A 20,187-nucleotide genomic window follows, 5' to 3' on the forward strand; every position below is an offset into this window, starting at 1 on the left:
TGCGAAGATTGTCTATTTTCAGGACAAATAATAATAACAGCGAGAGAGTCGAAGAGAACAAGCGCACGTGGCTCCGCCAATGGAGCCATACCGAGAAAGTTTTCTATTTGATTAGCCACGAGCAGACTATTATTGCCTGGCGTTGCTGAAGTGGAACTTCAACCAAAGGATTACGATCCAGCCCGCTCAACTTCCACTCACTTGTCCAATGAAACAGCTCCGGCTGAGTCTTCATTCGCCACTGGCATTAACTACTTAACACAATTATCAGATGGGCATAATAATACTTTACACAAGATATACACCACGTTGTACTTACCGTCGCAGTACGTTTCCAGTAGGTTGTTGATGTGGGACCTGGTCAAACAGCTGACCACTCGAACGTTTTATTTCATACAACGAGATCGAAGTTAATGGAAGTTATTAACTTTAACGTAACGAAACCTGAGGCTAGAAATCATCATTATTGGGAAATTTTAAAATCACTTTTTACGGCATGGGCATTGAAAAGTCTACTTATTGTGGCAGTTTTCGTTCCGTAAAGTGACGCTTTATACGGCAGCGAACAAAGTTGCGGAATAAAGTCTTTATTCCGCAGTTTTGATGCGCAGTCCGAAGTGCGTATCCCAAACTGCCGAATAAAGTAGCTTCGTCGAACAGATCGCGACATAACCTCACTCTTCGTTTTGCTTTTCAATGACCATACCGTATAAAATATTGTGTGTGGCATGCCCGTAAACCGTTTTGTGGCTCGGATAATTTCAGTACTCGCTTCCGGCTCGCCTTTAGCTCATCCTGAAATCTTTATCCTTGCCAAAAAAAAACAGGCGACTTACGGCCATGCCACATAAATAGCTATTTAAGGAGTTGGTTCCGCAAAATATGAGTACAATTTATTTATTATGGTTTACTCAATTTTAGACATTCCGAAAAGTGCGGAGCAACGATTTTTCCCAAACACGCATCGTTACGATGACGTTACTAATTTCACTCTCATTTTATACCATTGTATAATCCTCAGATATTGTTTATACTCGAATAAAAGAAAATAACTGCGACAATAACGACTCGCTTGAATATACGAAACCTGATGCAGGAACCTTTTTTCTTGTACCTGATGAACCGAATTATACGAGTTTAAACCGTACGTAAGAAACTGACCAAAACTAGCCGAAATGGGCTACTATAAAACAATTTTCGTGGTGAATACAGAACTTGAACGTCAGATATTGTTAGATGAGTGATAAATATTGACGATATTGACATCAAGTAGTATTGGATTGACACCAAAAAATATTCTATAGAAGTTAACACCGAATTTTTTTTACAGTGTACACTCCTGCAAGGATGTATTGATGACACACAAGATACAGGATAAGGCATGGTTAAAGAATAAACGTTAGCTTTATTATACATCAATGTGAAAAGAAACGATCTAAGGGTATTCCGCGTCGTTGGTTCGATATACTCGTACACTGCCGTATCATATAACTAGCCGTTATTGAAAGGTTCCTAACCTGTACCGCTTGGCATATAGGCATATTCAACAACGACGCGGTGTAAACTATATATATAATATATGTATATATATATATATATATATATATATATATATATAGGCCTGTAGTAAAGGCTGGACTTATAGGACTAACCCTTATTTATACAACTATAACACCACACTGGAATTATATTTACACATGCGAGCTACGGCTACGGGGTTGCTTAATTAATATTTCCCTGCAAACACGGCACAACTCACGCGACTCACCGCCTCCGCTCCACTTTCCTACAACTGGATTTTACACGTTCTAGGTTAAATGTTCCACAATTATGTGAAATTTCTCCGTGTACGATTTACAAGTGTGATACATCGAGTTTTTCACCCAATTTTACGTGACAGCATCAGGAAAATTTACACCCAAGTGCGCATAAACCGAGTTTTTGTCTGTTTAGACAGTCTGTCCAACCCTGCGCAACAAGGACCTTCGACTCAACTATCAATACGCGCAAGCGGTTCGAGGCAGCGTTGCCAACTCGAAAGAAATTTCTTTAGATCTACTGAAATTAGAGTCCGTTCAAAGAAAAAAGTAAAGTTGTTTTCTTATTAAGAAATATTGTCGTTTGGCGCGATATCTGAAGATATCTGATGAAATCTCAAGACTGGTACCGAAATCTGTAAGAAAAAAGTCTGTAAAATCGAAACAACAGATTGAAAATCAACCAATTCCGAGGTTCTCGAGAAAAAATGCACCGATTAGATAGCGTCTGCAATTTGCAAACGCACTTTTGACATGTTGATGGTCCTAAATATTAAAAATAAAAACATTTTATTTAAGTAAAGTTCCTAATGTCTTTATACCTACAATTCAGATTGTAAGATATATGAAGAACTATTGTAGTGCCATCTGGATATGAAATCTCAAGAATTGTTTTGGTGCTATTTAAGGAAATACTCGTCTGATAGGTTGGCAACGCTAGTCCGAGGTTATGTTGACTCAAACTCAGCCAGTCACATTTTGGGTATCTACAATTCGCGACGCATCAACCTCATGATAACCTCATAAGCCTCGAGATGCCTGGGAATTTTGACAGCCAGCGTCTCGTTGTTGCGCAATTTGACGAGTAAATGAAAAATTTACCGATCGGAACACGTGATTTGGCGCATGCACATTTGGATTCTAAATTACCCGATACTGCAGTGGTATGTGTAGCTCACCTCCGAACAAATATCTCCGCACGTCTAGAACTTGTTTATATATGATTTTTGTTGCTCAGAACTACTATAATATATATACTATTATATGTATAGTGCAATGATGCGTCATCATATTCTGTTCGTGCGTTTTAATTCCCTCGTATTTCGGCCTTACTTTTCAATGCATCTCATAAATCGTGCGTGAAAAATTAGTCTCATTGACGATGAGGATAATCCACTATCGTCTCAAAGTCTCCGGAGATAAATTTACAATACATTATACGATGTATAAAAAATAAAATAAGCTTACTCGGTATAGGTGTCTAGGTATGTATAAAATGACGTCGATGTTTGTTAGTTTTATTTTATTTTTTGTCTTCTTCTTTTCTTCTTGAATCTCTGTTTTTGTTTTTTTCTTTTTTTTTGGCCAAGGAATGGAATTCGCCCTATAGAGAGAGAAACACGTGGCAGTGGACCCACGAACGATTCGAAATTGGAATTACATGTATATATATACATATGTATATATATATATATATATATATATATATATATATATATTCATATATACATATATACATATATACATGTATATGTATATATGTTCCTTGGGAGGAATGCTTTGGACTGTTGTTGGGCGGTATATTCGAGGGCTTAAAGGTCGCGCGAAACCTGAAATTAAACCGATTTCCTCACGACTTGTATTATATGCATGTATGTATTTGTGTATGTACGTGTGTGTATTGTACCGTGTACTCTACCTCGCGCGTCTCGTCTCTTAGAAACAGGAGATGCGATGAAACGAGGCAAGGTGAGGGAACGCAATTTTGGCACGCCATCGGACTCGAGTCGAGCTTTAATTTTTAAACGTCTTTGTAGGATCGACAAGGGGGCGGGGGACCACTCCAAATACCGTTCTCTCGACAGGTAGGCCTCTTCACTGGTTCCAAAGGTGTTACGTAGCCCGGTGAACACGTCACCTGGATATTGTCTCCAGGCTCGTACCAGAACTTCAATGGAGCGATTCTGCCGTGCGGTGGATCGCCAGGATACGGACATCTCACCTTACCTGAAACATTCGACATCGACGTGCTGACTTCTTTGCAAATTCGATCACTTCATTTAATATAGGTGACTGAAGGACTTGCAGCGAACTAAAATTGCCTCACGTCACTTCATACACCTTATTCTAACCCTAACCTCTTAACCTAACGTTCATTCTGAACTTAAACGCTTTTAGTAAGTGGTAGTCAACATATTGCTAGCAAAACAATTTTCAAAGTGTCAAAGACAGCAAAAAAATTTTGAAACTTCCCTACAGGAAACCACTTTAGTTACAGTGCTAAAGAAAATTTCTGGATACTGATGCAGTTTATATCAGATATTGTACGAGAATGACGTTCATGTGTTTGATAGTCCTGAATAAAGCTCACTAATCAGTCCTTATCATCATAGTCTAGTTCAAGGTTATGTTTATCTAAGCTAAATGCTGAGATGAAATCATCTAAGATTCACCGTCATCTTGTCATGAAAAAGTTCCCTGCATGTCGAAGTTATCAAAGTCTAGAAAAAGTAATGAAATCACCTAAAGGCATCTCGAATGAAAAAATCTTGGACCAAGTACATTAGAGTGAAAACTAGCGAAAAAATAATTCCTTCGCGACTTCGAAAGCACTTAAATAATAAAACCTAAATAAATACCAGCAAAAATACCTTCACCTACATAAAATATTGAAATCAACTCTGACTGCCGAATAATCAACTTCTTGGCAAAAATAAAGAATCGACACGAAAAATGAAGAATTAGGGACGAAATAAAAAATTCCCATAATATGGTATGTGTTGGTGGTACGGCAGTGTTTATTATAGTTTAATAAAACAGTCTTCTATTCAATTTCTTTTTCTTACACACAATAATACTTATATTTTAGTATAGAATGAACAAGAAAACGAGCTAACGGTTCGCGATTCTCCTTTTGTGAAAGAAAAACATAGAGTGATAAAGTATCTAGAGGTTCAACTTGAAGGTACAAAATGTATCATGGCAGTTCTATAACTTGCCGCTAGAGTTCCGAAACAAGAAAGTCGTTGTGTCTAACAGTACGATCATAGCTATAATAAAGTCATAGTCACTGTCAGCAGTTAAAAACAGAAATGAGCTGTACGTTCGATTGTAATAATAGAACGCGTTAAATTCATTTCGATTTACTGGATCCTCGGACGTGAAAAAGGACTTTTGAAAATGATTAAAAAAGTTGAGCTAAGAATTGGAACTGCACAAATAAACTCAAGAAAACATTTGGAATGGCAAAACAATGGTGAGACAGCTGCAGACTACAAATTAGTCAGCGTTGAAGAAAAACGATGAAAAATTGAAAGTAGCTAGGACCCACCATACAACCAAGTCCATATTTAATCTTAGGTAAGTGAAAATTCAAACGAAGAGGTAACAGATTTTCGCCAAAATATATTTGAAACCATTTCCCTGACGATTTAACAACTATTACGCAGAATTGCTGGTGATGTGAATTTTTTTGTCCAAATGGCCACCTTCCGGAGCAGCTATCGCAGTCACAGGCTATCGACTTTTATTATTATTATACACACCATTTTTGATTAACATGTTAACTATAACCGTCCTTCCAGAGGCTGCTGGAGATTTTTTGTGTGCTCTTCGCACGGGATTTATTAATTCAAAAACTTTCACGCCCAAAGAATTATTTTTCATCATAAATTCGAATAAAGATTGACGGCTCCCACAGTCGTTAAACGTGTTTCACCAATCGGGAGGAAAAAAGTGCCGTAGGATAAAGTAAAGAGAGATAATAAAAAGTTTTTGGTTACGTCGATACTTCGGCCGGTGAGTAATTTGCATTTCGCAGTTGGAAGTTTTCTCCGCGGCGTGTTTTTAGACACGGATGAAAAGAGCACTGTGCAGTATTTGGAAAAAAGGAAGTTAAAGAAAAAAAAAACCAACGACATCAAACTTCTCTAGAAAAATAACAGAAAGTACACGCTCGCTTTGCATTCACCCTCCACCAGTTACTGTAATATACACATTCCATGCAACGATCGGAAAGCGAAACTTTTAAAATCACGTTACGACCGACCACAGTTCGCTCACAGCTCCGTTGTTCTGCAGCGGAAATGCTGTTTCCGGAACAAGGAGTCTTGAAATATCGGGCATTTTATGCCGGCTGTCAGATTCGCAGGGAGGAATATTTTTCACAGGAATTTCGTACTCTTTTCTTATCCTTTTTTCTTTTTCTCCTTCTCTCTCATGACAAACAGGAGAAAAGTATAATTCACAGTAGGTGTGAAAATAATTCAAAATCAGGAATAACTAGTCTTTGAAGAATAAAAATTTTCGAGTGATTCGGGTCTTTAAATCGTTTGAATTTTTTCAATAATTTCATTCGTGTTCCCGTGATTTGATATTTCCCGAATAATTCGGTTGGATAAACCGCATACCTTTGATTTCTCTTTTACATACCGGTGACAAAATATCTGAATAATTTAAACGAAACCTTAAACATGCAGTTATTCATCCACATTATATTTAATTGTTTGTTGAATTTTATTTTGCATATTCTCATATTTCCGAAACTTATCAATAGTTCGAATTTACTTATCTCTCTACTTAAAATTCACCTGTTACTTTACAGAATTTACATTTAATTTTCTGTCTGCAAAAAAAATTTTAGTTGCAAGTACTTTCAAAACAGAATAAATAAAATTGAGGTTTTAAGATTTAAACAGAATAGCTTGAATAGTTCAAACTATATATTTCAGTCACTGATTAAACTAATTCGAACTATTTGAATTACTAGAATAATTAAAACTATTTCAATCAAATTCCACTGTTCGATTCCATTCGATTACGGCTAGTTTTTACCGATTCGCGAGTCTTTCGAAGGGCGCAAAACAAAAAAAAAAAAAACTGGACCCGAAAATATGCCAGGTTAAAAATTGCAGCAAAATTTCTTACATATCGGCGTTGGGTGCGACCAGCTTCCACCTTCGGTGCAGATCGCCGAAGATTCACCGACCAGCTGATGACCAGGTTGACAAGCGAACTGGACCAGAGCGCCAACCTTGTATCGAAAATTTCGCTTTTTCGTACTCCGCTTGTGTTCGATTATATGTCCACTCTTTGGGGACGTTGGTAGTGGGCAGGTGATTTCTGTGGACAAAAGAAAGCAAAACGATTTTATAACCAAGTCTTAGACTTTGGAAACGCAAGAAAAATAAGGACGTTTTTGGTTACGCAGATTCTCGAAGATCGGACTTTCCTTGAGATTTGACATTTGTTCCCCATCGTGTTTTACATGTTCACATCGTTATCCAGATTCGAAAACATTTATTAATTTTAACTAAGCCAGTATTTTTCGGTTTGTTTTCGGTTTCTTTAGGTCGGTTTTTTTTGTTTTACCAATTTGAAACAATATCGTAATTTTTTGACAGAGTGAAAAAACATTGCTATTCACCGTGTGATTTGATTATTGAACTATGTACGGTAAAATTTGCTAGAAAACTATTTTCTATATTGAATTTCTTCTCATTATAAAATACCTGTTATCTGAAATTCTAAGTTCATATCAAAAAGTAATCGTAGATTGAAAATTGAGCAGCAATTTTTCTTGTTTCTAAGTAACGGGAAAGTGGTAGATTTTATTTCGAATTTTGATGAGAAAAAATATGACGCAAAGAGCTTTTCCAAACACTAGTTTCGTACGTTATTTGAACGAATATCTAGAAATGTACCGAGTAAATAAACGATTCAAACAGGCAGGATACTTACTTTATAAAACGTAACTGATCGATCGAATTTCACGTCAATCGGAGAAGTTTGAATATTCAATGAAGCGTCGAAGAGTTCAAATTCTACTGGGTTTTATACTATATTTTGTGAGGTTTTTTGTGACTCGACAAGTTTGTCTGATTTTTCTTCTAAAACCAAAACTCAAATAAATTGACCCTTTGCACGGACTTGAAAATTTCAAGCTGTTAATTCCCCTCCAAAAAAACTCCAAAAAGTCACATAAAGCTTATACTCATCCACGAGCTACGTTCAACACGTAGGAAATCCCTATAGTTTCAGAGGCGGAAGTAGATAAAGGATCTTACATTCAGGGATGAAAATGTTTGAGGCGAAGCTCAGCAGCGCCATGTTAAATGTACTGGATTCCGTTTAACACAAAGATAAGCTTTGACGACTGGATTTAGTACGATTAAGATTGAGCCGACGGCGGGAGCTATTGACGCACTCAACGTTCCCGCTGTATGCAACATTAGGGTGGTCCTTATATAGGCTGTTCACGATTCTTTTCCAGACTGTCTCCCAAATCAACTTCAAGTAATTCAAAAGCAATTACCTAATTTTTTTAGATTTTTACCTTAACTCTAATCCCTCCAGCCAACAGGATGGATTTCCTCATTTAAAATACATGTGTTTCGGAGACATAATTCTCAGTAAGTATATATTTTATTGTGAGAGTAATAATGTTCCGAAAAAAAAAAAAAAAATCTATAGCTGCAAGGTTTAGTGATTATTTGAGCTTCTATCTGAAAAATACCATGCAATCTCGATGAAATGCAGCGCACGCTCTAGATTTTTTTTTTTTTTTTTTCTATTCAAAGGAAGTGCAATTCCTCCAAATTTCCTGATATGATGATGTGTGTTTTTTTTCAAACAGTAGTACTAATGCCCAGCAAAACCTTGTAGTTACAGATTTTTTGGAACATTATAACTCTTACAATAAAATATATACTGATAATTGTTGTTTCTATAAGATACTTCAATCACAAAGCAGACTACTCTAGACTTGATATAGACAGCTTCAATTTTCAACGAATTTTTTTTTTTCAATAATTTGAACGCGTTCAAGCCCCTACGAGCATGAAAATTCAAAGACAGTCCTGTTAAGGACCATCCTAATACAACACAGTGACAGTCGTAAACAATGTTTCCAAGTAAACGCCGCGTTATGTCGGGTTGTCTACCACCGAGGGCAACTAATATCGGTTAAACAGACCTACCGAGTCATAATCACTTCAGTCAAGTACTGAACGGTTCATTATAGATTATAAACAACGAAACTACTGTCCGGTCAAATCTACACAACTTGGCAGCACATTCACAATCAGTTCCAACTCACTCACGAGGACTTTGAATGCGCTACTTACCGACAACTCGTTAGGTCTGCATTACCGATATTTATTCTCCTTGGTGATAGGCAACTTAACCTACTCCGGCGTTTACTTGGAAACACTGTGTATATGATTACGGTTAGTCTGTAAGGGGAGCGAAGTTGAAGAAGAAGAAGAAGAAGAGGGAAATACCCGTCAGGCAAAAGCTCCTTTGACGTTGCGATTTTACTGATTGAGAGCGACCTGTGCATGAAAGTATAATCTTTTAAATAAATGTAAAATACAAACGACGACCATGATGTGAGAGGGGAAAAACTTACCAGTGCAGTAAGAAAAAAGCTCAGAGCGCAGTTCGCTCTAATTGGAGAGGTTGTTTTGTTATCGATCGGACAAAAGCGGCGTGGAATAATCTTCAGATTATTGAAATTTTATACAATCAGACGGTTGAATTGTACCGCAAGGGTTTTCATAAACATATTATTTCCACAAATTGCAGGTTAAACGATTTTACTGCCGGATAAATAATCGTGGAATAAGATTCTTCGTTGACATTTTTCTTTATGATTAATTCCTTTATTTAATATTCCTTCACAGCAATTTCTCTATATTTATTTTCTCTGCCATAATAATATATGGCCGCTTTATTACAAGCATTGACGTTGCTGACTTCAAAATATCTTGAAATAAATATTTGTCTCACTTATGTACATACATGTTACAATATGATTGATCATATGAATTTTATTACCATTTAATAATTAGTATTCTTCAATACTGAATCACAGGTTGATTTCTCATTTCGTTGCATTCACATTATTTCAAGGCCTGGTAATTTTCATTTTTAACCTGATCCCAAATTGGATGAATTTTTTTTTCTAAACTTCAATATGGGTGACAATTTGAGTTGATATTTTGACAATACAAATGGTGTTGGATTTAAAAAACGCTCAGAGGGTTGTGACTCGTTTGTATAAAAATAACTGCCAGAATAACTCGACAAATAAATTTTCGGTGAATAAATATAATATGTATAGCATGTATGATAAAGCAGCGTGGCTTAATGCGATCAACCTTTTGCGAGCTTGCAGGCGTCAGAGAGCATGATAGGAGTAAACAGTAGAATAATTCAAGTTGCGAAATCTAGATAAGAGTCGTTCGAGTCGCGCGAGCTGCAAGCGTTTTACGAAGTAATCCCACATTAGTCTCTTGGAACAACATTAAAGGAGACGTGCGCTAATTCCATCATTCTGAAACCGTCATGGTTAATAATACTCTCGTAACTCTTAAACTTGCTGATTATTCAGAACTTGCACGATCGGTAACTTACTTACCGTCGGTAAGTATTTACTCGGAATCGAATACATCACCTGCATCTCTCTCTCTCTCTCTCTCTCTCTCTCTCTCTCTGTGTATTATTTTCATCCTTTAGCATCAATTTTGCACTATGTTTAAGGAGATATTGTTCGGATATTGTTTCTCTCCTGATATATCTTATCGCTCAATCAGAGCGCGATAAGGTGAACTTATTCTCGCCAGCCTTCTGCATTTTCACATTTTTGTGCAATAAACGAGGAAAAGACTTTATACGTCAAACATAGAATCTAAAATTCCAGAATTTTTTCTCCGTAATTTTATTATACGTATAAGTGCGCAGCTTTGAAATGTGAACGTACGTACCGCTTGCAAAGTGCACAGTTCCAGCTTTATGGATGCACTGAAACTGTGAAGTATATAACGAAGTTGCGAATACGTCTCGTTCGGAAAGTTTGTTCTTTCACAGTTGAACGGGCAGCTATATGAGTTACTCTTCATAAATTTCCAGAATATGTAGATAATTCATGCCACATCGTGACTATTTTTTCAAGAAAAAGAAGAAAAAGAAATACGGTTAGTGATTGGAAGTACAAAACGAAGTACAATTTCACCAGGAAATAACTGCGATGTGAAGGAATGTTTGAGAAGATATTCTATCATAGATTCGTATACTAATAGATCTTTTCTCTGGGTGTAGGCAAAGAATTTATACCATCACGTGATATTGTGATCAGTCATAACAGTAGGAGAATCTAACAAAGTAAATCTCAGTCAACAAAAAAAAATTGAAACGTGACAAAGTATCTGTTCTTGGAGAAAAATTTACCAGAATTACATGAAAATGTCATTTCAATCAGTTTAAGGTCTTGTGTGATTTGTATTGACAAAAAATACGTCCCAAAGAAATCTTCTTCTATTATCAAAAGTCATTTTTCAGCTTCAAATTTTGTACTCGACTGTTTCTGTTTGAGTGATACGAATCTATCAAATAATGTGTTGCGTGAAGAAATGTAATGTCAGAATATGCTGTAAAAACTCAGCATCGGTATTACGAGAAATGAAAAAATAATTCTGGTGTGTAGATGGGACTTTGAATATGAATTCAAATTTATGTACTTGGATAAGGTTTCCCCACTTACTCGAGAGTAGCTGTTCGCATGAAGCTTTTGAAGAGCTTATTGGAAACTTGTATGAGATACTCGATGCTGGGCTTAAGATTCCAGACACGAGCTATGCGGTGGTTTCACGGTTCTTCAGAGCAATCAACTCCGCGAGAAATGAAGGAAACCTTCATGATTTAGATAAATCAAAACAAAATTATCGTACAACCTACCTAGACGTGTTACTTTTAGTAGCTCAATTTCTAACTACGTGATCGAAAAAATGCAATATTCAATACAAGTATCTATTAGTTTGTTAATATCTTGTTAATTACTGTACTACAGCTAATTATTATTAGTACCATTACATCTCCTGCTGGTTTGTAGGAGTTTGAATACACAGCAACATCTAATAAGCTACCACTCATAAAAATTTTCTGATAATAAATATTTATTCATTCATCCTGATCTCCATACCTTTGAACAAAAGAAATCCTAATTGAATTGAATAACTGATGTCGAGACATAAATTCGGAAAATTCATTTACTTTGTCAGCCTCTCCTCGTATTATACACCCTCTTAACGTAGGAAAATACATCCGAGTTATACAAGTCGGAGAATCCTTTACAACCGGTAGAAATAAGCGCTGAAAACTTTCAGCAGTCGTCTATCTCTCTCTCTCTTTCCCTTTTCCTCCTTTTTCTCCGCCCCTTTGCTCCGGCTTGCTCGAGTGTACGACAGTCCGGATCCTGTTCTCGCTTTCCGGATTACCTCAGCATTTCGGTGTTCAAGAAGAACCGGAGATAGGGGAGGCAAAATGGAGGCAAGTGGAATGAAAGGAGGGAAATAGGAGGGTAAAAAAAAAAAAATAAGCTCCCGGGTTACGCGATGTTAAGTGATGATAGTCGGCTTCCACCGAGCTTTTACTGCATCCTGACATTGTATAGTCACTTATGGAAGTAAGCAGTCTGGTCTGATTTTATTTCGGTGAAAGTAGACGGTTGACATATGAGACATGAGATTTTCGTTCTCGTCAGCCAGGGACAGAGAAGCCAAGAATTTTTATTTTTTATCCCAGTCGAGGGGAGAAGATTGCTCGAAACGCAGTGCATTCCTCTCTAATCCGCCAATTTCAGTTTTTCAAGTATTTTGAACAGCTTGCAGAATTTCAACATAATTTTAGATTTACATTTGTTCCACAATTTGAGTGCCGATTTGTCAAAAAGTGGATAATCTCAACATAGTAAAAGTTTTGAATCTTATTGAAATAATGTTCGTTTAATGTAGAAGGATGTAAAAGAAAAACCGTAAACATCGATTAAACAAGTTGATTTTGTAATTACTCAACAACAAATTACAGTTTATCTTATTCCGTAATAAAAACACTAGTCGAATTGTAGATAAACTGTAATGATTTTACCCAATCGTAGTTTTTCCTTTTTCAAATCGTAGGACAATCTTATCCCTTAAAAACTGACAAACTTTGTGCTTTTAAAGTAGAAATCAGGGAACGCGATTATTTAAGTTGGACCCGAAAACTCTTTCGTATCTACGGTTCCTCTTTAAATTCCCGTTTCTCTGTTTTCAGAAAAGAAAGGAAGTTATTATAATCACCCCGAAAGTGAAAAGTTGAGTTTCCACTAAATCTCTACGTTTTGAACTTTCGAGAATCACCTCCAATTATTTTCAAATGAACGTCTCTGTGTGTGTGTATGTGAGTATGTGATGAATTTTTTAAAGATATTTCAAGAACGAGTTACCGGATTTTAATGAGGTTTGCTGGGCCGCCAATCACGAGTCTAACGCCAGATTTGCAAAATTGATATTTGACGTATTCTAAGCTGAAAAAAATAGAGACATTTGGATTTTCATGAAAATTTGTACTCGTCGGTTTGTTGGGTGGCTCACCACAAATGTGAAGTCAAATTGCGAAATCCAAAATGGCGGAAAAAATCTAAACAGATTCCGATTTTTGGGTCACCAATAACACATTCAAAAATTTTTATAGTTGATCCATTATAGTGATTCGAAATGAAAAAATTGTCATTATATTCACGGATTATGGTATCCGACGGCTTTGAAATCGGTAATAACAAATCTTAATTTGTAGATCGAAATTCGAATCGATTTCCGACGCTACCGTCAATTTTTACATTTCATACACAAATCCGTCGATATAAACGCACTTGCGCACTTCTTACGATAAACTCGTCAAATTGGGTTCATTAGAGTTTCCAAATTGTCCAACTCCAGTGACAGCAGCTGCAGCTTCGGTAAAGTTTAGTAGTTCAGTTTATACAGTTTAGCTCCAGTTTAGTTCAGCTCAGTTCAGTTTGAGCCGAGTATAGTTTGACTTACATCAGTCGAGATCTTTATATGCTGCACATACACGCGGAAAATAGTTTGCCCCAATTCATCCCCTGCGAATCTCCCTCGCACGAATCAATCACTGCAATAAAGGGGAATTCAGTTTCACTATTCGACGATGCGTCGAACAGATTGATGAAAAAACTGGACCTGGTCGTGATGCGACTGCTAACCTCCTCGGTCCGAAGTTTATTCTCATATCTAAGGATTTATAAATTATACATGACGCGATCTTTCATGCATGGGAATCATTTTACGTAAGTACAAGCTTTGAGACTTAATCTTCGATCGATTTTTCACATCATAATTATTTATGAGCCTCGGGATCTTCTTTCGTAACCGTGCCTCGATTTTTGGTGCCGGATGTGGGATAAAGCCGAATCGTGTTTGATAGTTGGAAATGCATGAATTCAGATCGACGGAAATTTCGAGCTAAAAGCCACTGGAGAGAATCTTTTTCGACTAGTATTAAGGATGGATGGGACCCATAGCCTGAATCGAAAGTTAGGGAAAAACAGTTTAGAAAATAACCAGCAATTTTATCATCGCCAATGATGATGAACACGAATTGAAACAACATTCTCACTTTGTGATAGACATGAATCCGAGCGAATTCGGATAACATAATCTAAGACATCAATAATTTGCGAAAAGGTGTTGTCATCGGAACGTTCGAAATCCTCCAACTCTGGTGTTTCCGATTCCAGTCTTTCGTGAGCTCATTTTTTCCTATATACCCAGCAACATGTGATTCTTGACGAACATCTGTTGTGCCCTACTTCCAAAATCGGTTTTTTTCACTCTGTTTGTCAAACTGCTTTTAAGCGAACTTTCGAGATGTCTACGATGAACAAACTAGCCCAGAGAGGTTAGGATCGTATCAGAAACCCAAGAGTCCAATCGAATGAACGTTCTAATCATAAAAACCTTTCTCAAATCGATAATTCTCCAGCTCGCATTATTCGAATTTGTTCAGAATTATATTTATCGTATAGTTGCAATGTTTTTTTAATCAGTTTCACTGTCATTGGCGCAAATAACATTGTTGGATATGGTTTACTCAAACTGCGTGTCCCTTTCATCGTTATGAACATGTAGAACTGATGCAAGGATATCGAGTCTGACCTTCGCAAGTAGGCATGGTGTTTGACCAGACGCCCTCGCCCTCACATTGGATACTCTGAGGACCCGATAGTCTGTATCCCCACATGCAGGTGAAAACTACTCGGCCTCCATGGCTGTTGTTGCGCTCGAGGAGTTGCAGCTTTGCATTCGGTGGTACAAGCTCAGGACAAAGGATCGCCTCGCAGCGAGGTACTGCGGCTGACCATAAACCTGGAACAAACCAACACGAGTCCTTAATCAAAGTCGCACTCCAACTGAGACTTTTTTGTTTTCCTAGTAAAAGGAAAAAATTAAAAGCTGTGAGAAATATTTTGCAAACTCATGGATATTATCAAAATCCTGTCAAGAAGGCAAATTTTTACAAAGAACGCTCTTTTCGAAGACCGGAACTTTGTAAACAGTGTTCAATCTCGAAATTCTTCCGAATACGTTATCACATTTTTTCTCTTCTTACTCGTAACAAACTTGCAGTGCTTTCTAATATGTATTCGTTATGGTATTTGCGCTGAAAAATGCTGTCGGTATTCATATTTAATGAAGAAATTCCATTGAAGATGGTCATTAAATTAATAATATTTAGTTCAACCTTGCGACCGGGCTGGACTGGTCATCTTCAGACTACAAAAACAAATAAAACAAAGGAAAAAATTACTTGAAGGGTTATATAACTATCCCTTATACTAGGGTAGTATTGAAGAGAACTCATAATAGATGACCTGTTTGTTAAATTTTAAATTATATCGGAGTGGCAGAATGGAAAGCAAAATTTTTCACTGACTGTGGAATTCAAGGTCAAAAGCGATTCGAACAAGATAAAACGAGAGATTTTAAGAGTAAATTATGGTTTTCATAATTTGAAAGTGTTGGCGCGAATTCACCGACTTATCGATTTGGAACCATCGATTGGGTTTGAGGGGACAAGGCACACATACACATGGTTCAAGCGTTGATGGGATGTGCCGATATGAAGCAGATGGTGACAAGTTGAGATGAATGAAGCAATGCCCGGCTGTAGCTAACCTGATTCGATATTCATCCATGCAGGAGAAACAGGGAAAGCGGGAACGCGCGAGCAACAGCGTCGTGAATATGCCCAAGGGAATTCGCCGACGACGACGTCGAGAGGGACGTAAACGATCATTTTTTTGCTTTCTATCCCCAGCAATGTGAAGCCTCCGGGTTAGCAGCGATAAGTTCGCGGCAGTATCCGGATTTTATGATCTCCCGATATCGCGAGGCGCAGGATTTTTATAATCCGGCTCCCCCTGCGGCGGCTGGTTATCTCTTGACGAGCTGTCCTCCTGATTTTCGAACACTTGCTGAAGACTTGTCTGTAAGCCGACGCCATAAGCGAGACGAACGAACCATCAGAGGTGTCCAGTTTTCATCGCGTGGGGGTTTGAGGGGTTTACCCAACTGACGAGCGAAAAAGGGCGATTTTCAAAAAAAAATTTAACAAGCTTTAGCTGTAATTATTGATATATGCTTTATTAGGCTTAATGAATAGACTCTCTAATTATATTGGAAATTTTTTTTTATTGATTTTAATCACTTTTTATACACCAAAATCGTAGTTGAAAATCCGTCTGAAAAAATGGTTGGTCTGCGGTGTTGATGATTTCTCGGAGATGGTTGACCCAAAACCAAAAAATCGAACGGTTTCAGATTCAACATGTCGATGGTCTTGGAATGAATAATACGATCTTTGATACTTGAAAAATTAATAAAATGGCGGCCATTTTCGGAAAAAGTTGTAAAGACCGCTTTTTAACCATATTTTGCTAAAAAATATAGTTGAAATCTAAATTTCAAAAAACGTATGATTTATTCCAAGGCCATTAACATTCTGAATTTGAAACCGTTCGATTTTTTGGTTTCAGATTAACCATCTTCGAGAAATCATCAACACTGATTTTAAACTACGATTTTCGTGCATAAAAAGGGATTAAAATCAATGAAAATTATTTTTTTATCTCATTCGAGAGTGTATTTATTAAGCCTAACAAAGCCTATATCAATATTTAGACTTAAAATTAATTTTAAAAATTCTTGAAAAAAACCTCTTTTTGCTCGTCAGTTGGGTCTCGGATGTGAAATGACGATGATTTGTTAGGACTTAAAAAAAAACAACTGAACAAATATTTTTGAATTCTGGTAAGTTACACAAAAATTTTCATGAAAAGATATCAAGTCTAACCCGAGTTGTACGCTACGCCGTGGAGTCCTCGAGAAATGAAGTAAATCGGCTGCAGTTGTGGATGTCCTCAGGATGCAAGTATCTGAAAAAAAATCTCTAACGCTAAACTGGATGAGATTCTCCGTACCGTAAACTAGGATTTTTTCAAAATATTAAAAATTAACAAAATATCAGCGGTTTGGAAAAAAAATCCAAATTTGCATAAAAATGCTTGTTTTTTGCTCGGGAAATTTGCATTTTTTTAAATATGAAAAAGATCCTAGTTTATGGTACGGAAAATCTCATCTGGTTTGACTTAAAAAAAATTTTTTTCATATACTGGCACCCTGAGGACCTCTACAGCTGCAGCCGATTTACAACTTCATTTTCTGAGGACTCCACAGCGTAGCGTATAACTTGGATTGGACTAGATATTTTTGCATGAAAATTTTTGTATCAACTCATAAAAAGTATCTAAATATATCCTCAAAATTTAAAAATATTTGTTCACTTATTTTTTTTTTTTTGAGTCCTGAAAAATCATCTCCATTTCACAACCGAGAAACTGTAATAGCCCCTCAAAAATGTACAACGATCCGATAATAGATTGGTAAAAAATTATTCGATTTTCAAAATTGCGAAAATTTGTTTCACAGAATTAAAAAATGTAGAAAAACGAATTGTGGAAAAGTCAAGACATAAAGAGGTCGAAGTACAGAAAACTCGAGTATAGAGTTCTCGTGTACTTCGCCCTTCTACACACTCTTCCAATTCTACAAAACCAATTTTCGCGTTTCCAAAAATTTCGTATTTTTACCCTACCATAAGTAATTATTTCATAACTTCAAGAGCAGATTCCAGCTGGACAGTTTTTGATTTTTGTTTAACTATGTAAAAATATATGAAAAAAATACTGAAATTAGTTGGAAATAAAATTTTCTTTTTCAACTGTATTTCGTACTGTTTTACGATGATTTTTTTACAGCAAAGATATTTTTTGTTTTATCGTAAAGCTGAAAGATTTTTTACACAAAAGTCACGTGCCGTAAGAATTCTGTTTTAAAATACCTAGTGAAGGCGAAAAAAAATTAGAGAAAAAAATTTAGCGAAAATACAACTCGAAATTAACGAACTCCAATAGTTCCAAAAAATCTAAACGATAATTTGAAAAACTTTTTTTTATCGAATGAAACGTATTCCCAAAGTTACAGAAAATTGGAAACCAATGGGCGGAGAATTGTCCTCGGAATTGAAGCAGTGACCTCCATTTTCTAACCCTTTCACATTTTTATCCCCACCCAACTCTATCCTCGTCGTATCGTCGAGGAAATTGGAAATTCTACAAAGAACGGAGCAGGGGTTGTTTGAACGCGTTTTTTTAGCGCGATCTCTAGTTTCTTTCTGCAAAAGTGTCCCCTGACGTCTAAATATTGAGAAATTTTTTTTGCAATCGGATAACGAGCTGTTTTAATTTACGCGCATGATTGGTAAAAAATCAGAAAAAAAAGAAAATCGCTCTTTTATGACGTTTTTCACTGCCCTAGATGAATTTTTTATCTAAAAAATTTTTAACTATCCATCAGGAAGAGAATTTTTTCTCGTTATTCAATTAAAAAAAAAAGATAAATGCTCCGAATACTTAGACCTCAGACTTTTGTATAAAAAAACCGGAAATGTCAGGACTTTCGGATTAACCCGCGTTCAAACGACCCGTGGAAGAGGGGGAGGAGGGGCAAGCAAAAGAGAATGGTATTGTCCCTTCAAAAAGAATGGAAAGTAATCGGGATAAGGAGGTTGTTTACTTTTACGATTGTCAAACGATTGTTCAACACAATTGTTCTCTCAAAAGAAGTAAAACAACAATAAAGACGGTCGTTAGATTAAGAACTGACAGAAGGCATTGATTATTTTCCAAACTTGGAGCAGCTTTAATTTAAGTTGCTTGCATTTCCATGTAACTACATAGACATAGAATAACCGAGAAAAAATTTTGAAGAAAAATTTTCAAACCGGGTTGAAAAATAGAATTTTCAAAATTGAATGGGATATCGAGAATTCCGAGTTGAAAAATAAAATTTGAGTGACAATTGTTGGATCTACAATTTTGATTCTGCGTGAGGGGGAAAATTAAAAAACTATTTTTCCTGGAAGTTATTATCCAAAGTGGCTATCGAATGTGTATTGAATTCAGCAGAATTAGATGACAATAACGTACGAAGTTGATACTTTCGGAAGAAGAGTTTTAGACAAATTCAACGAATCGGAGTTTGAGATCCAGGAATTTTTTATACGTGGAATATAGGTGTTGAAAAAGTAGTAGGTTTCAAAATACGTAACGGTCGATCAAAATGTGAATATTCACAATATTATCCCCCAAACATAAATATTTTCGAAAGGGGTCAAGACACAGGAAAGTCAAAATACGTAGAATCAGGAGAATGTGAATACTAGAAAAGTGCATAACGTTGATTTACTCTGATATTTCCGTTTTGATATTTCTATGTTTCGACTCTTCCGACTTGTATTTCTTATAATCAAATCCGTGACGAATCCATGCCACGAAATTAAAAAATTCTGTATCAGAAATTTCACATTTTAGCATTTTCCGAATCAAGATCTGAGTTTTTTTTAATCAGATCGATTTTATACTTTAAATTGAATTTTCAGTCCATCTATGACAGTTACATTCAATCAAAAGTACGCTCAAGAATCCTGCGGAAATTTGGCTAAAAAGTGGAATTTTTAGGTGCTAATTGCCGTCGGAAAAAAATTGTAACTTCAATTTTCGGCTCTTCGTTACGTTTATTTAACCGACTATTTGTATAAGAGTCAATATTTGTATATTGACTCTACTTGTCGGGAAATTACTGCAAATAGCAAACTCGACGGACCTTGATTCACAATTCGTATATCAATGGCAGCATTAAGGTCACGTAGTACTCCTACCTTTGCAACCGAGTAAACTCACCGTTTTTTTTTTTACAGTAAATAAACAGTCGAATTAAATGAATTCAAATTTCGACGGTACATCGCTCTTTTGTAGCGGAATTCAGGAAAGTCACTTATATGCCAAAAATGGTAAAAGAATTTGTGTGGTTTTTTGATACGTGTTTTTGTTCCCACATTTCCCGCATTTCAGGGGCCAAAAAAAGTGCATAGTTCAGAAATTTTTGGCAATTCTGGAAAGATTGAGGAGTAAAATGGGCGAGACTGATATCATGCAATATTGAGGTCGCTAGACGAGAACTTGGAATTAGTA

At 36.4% G+C, this 20,187-nt stretch overlaps 1 protein-coding gene across 1 annotated transcript in view; it reads right to left on the bottom strand.

Moving 5' to 3' along the window:
* Nucleotides 1–3,264: 3,264 nt before the first annotated feature.
* LOC124414054 (locomotion-related protein Hikaru genki) overlaps nucleotides 3,265–20,187 on the bottom strand; it is a 60,929-nt gene continuing 44,006 nt past the window's right edge. Inside the window, exons 7-9 of the mRNA XM_046894931.1 lie at nucleotides 14,753–14,962; nucleotides 6,684–6,878; nucleotides 3,265–3,764 (exon numbers count right to left, since the gene is read on the bottom strand). Coding sequence (XP_046750887.1) covers nucleotides 3,559–3,764; nucleotides 6,684–6,878; nucleotides 14,753–14,962 — 611 coding nt within the window. The 3' untranslated portion in view covers nucleotides 3,265–3,558. The remainder of the gene's footprint in view (nucleotides 3,765–6,683; nucleotides 6,879–14,752; nucleotides 14,963–20,187) is intronic.

This window comes from Diprion similis, chromosome 13 (assembly GCF_021155765.1).
Source record: "Diprion similis isolate iyDipSimi1 chromosome 13, iyDipSimi1.1, whole genome shotgun sequence".
In the NCBI taxonomy this organism is placed as follows: domain Eukaryota; kingdom Metazoa; phylum Arthropoda; class Insecta; order Hymenoptera; family Diprionidae; genus Diprion; species Diprion similis.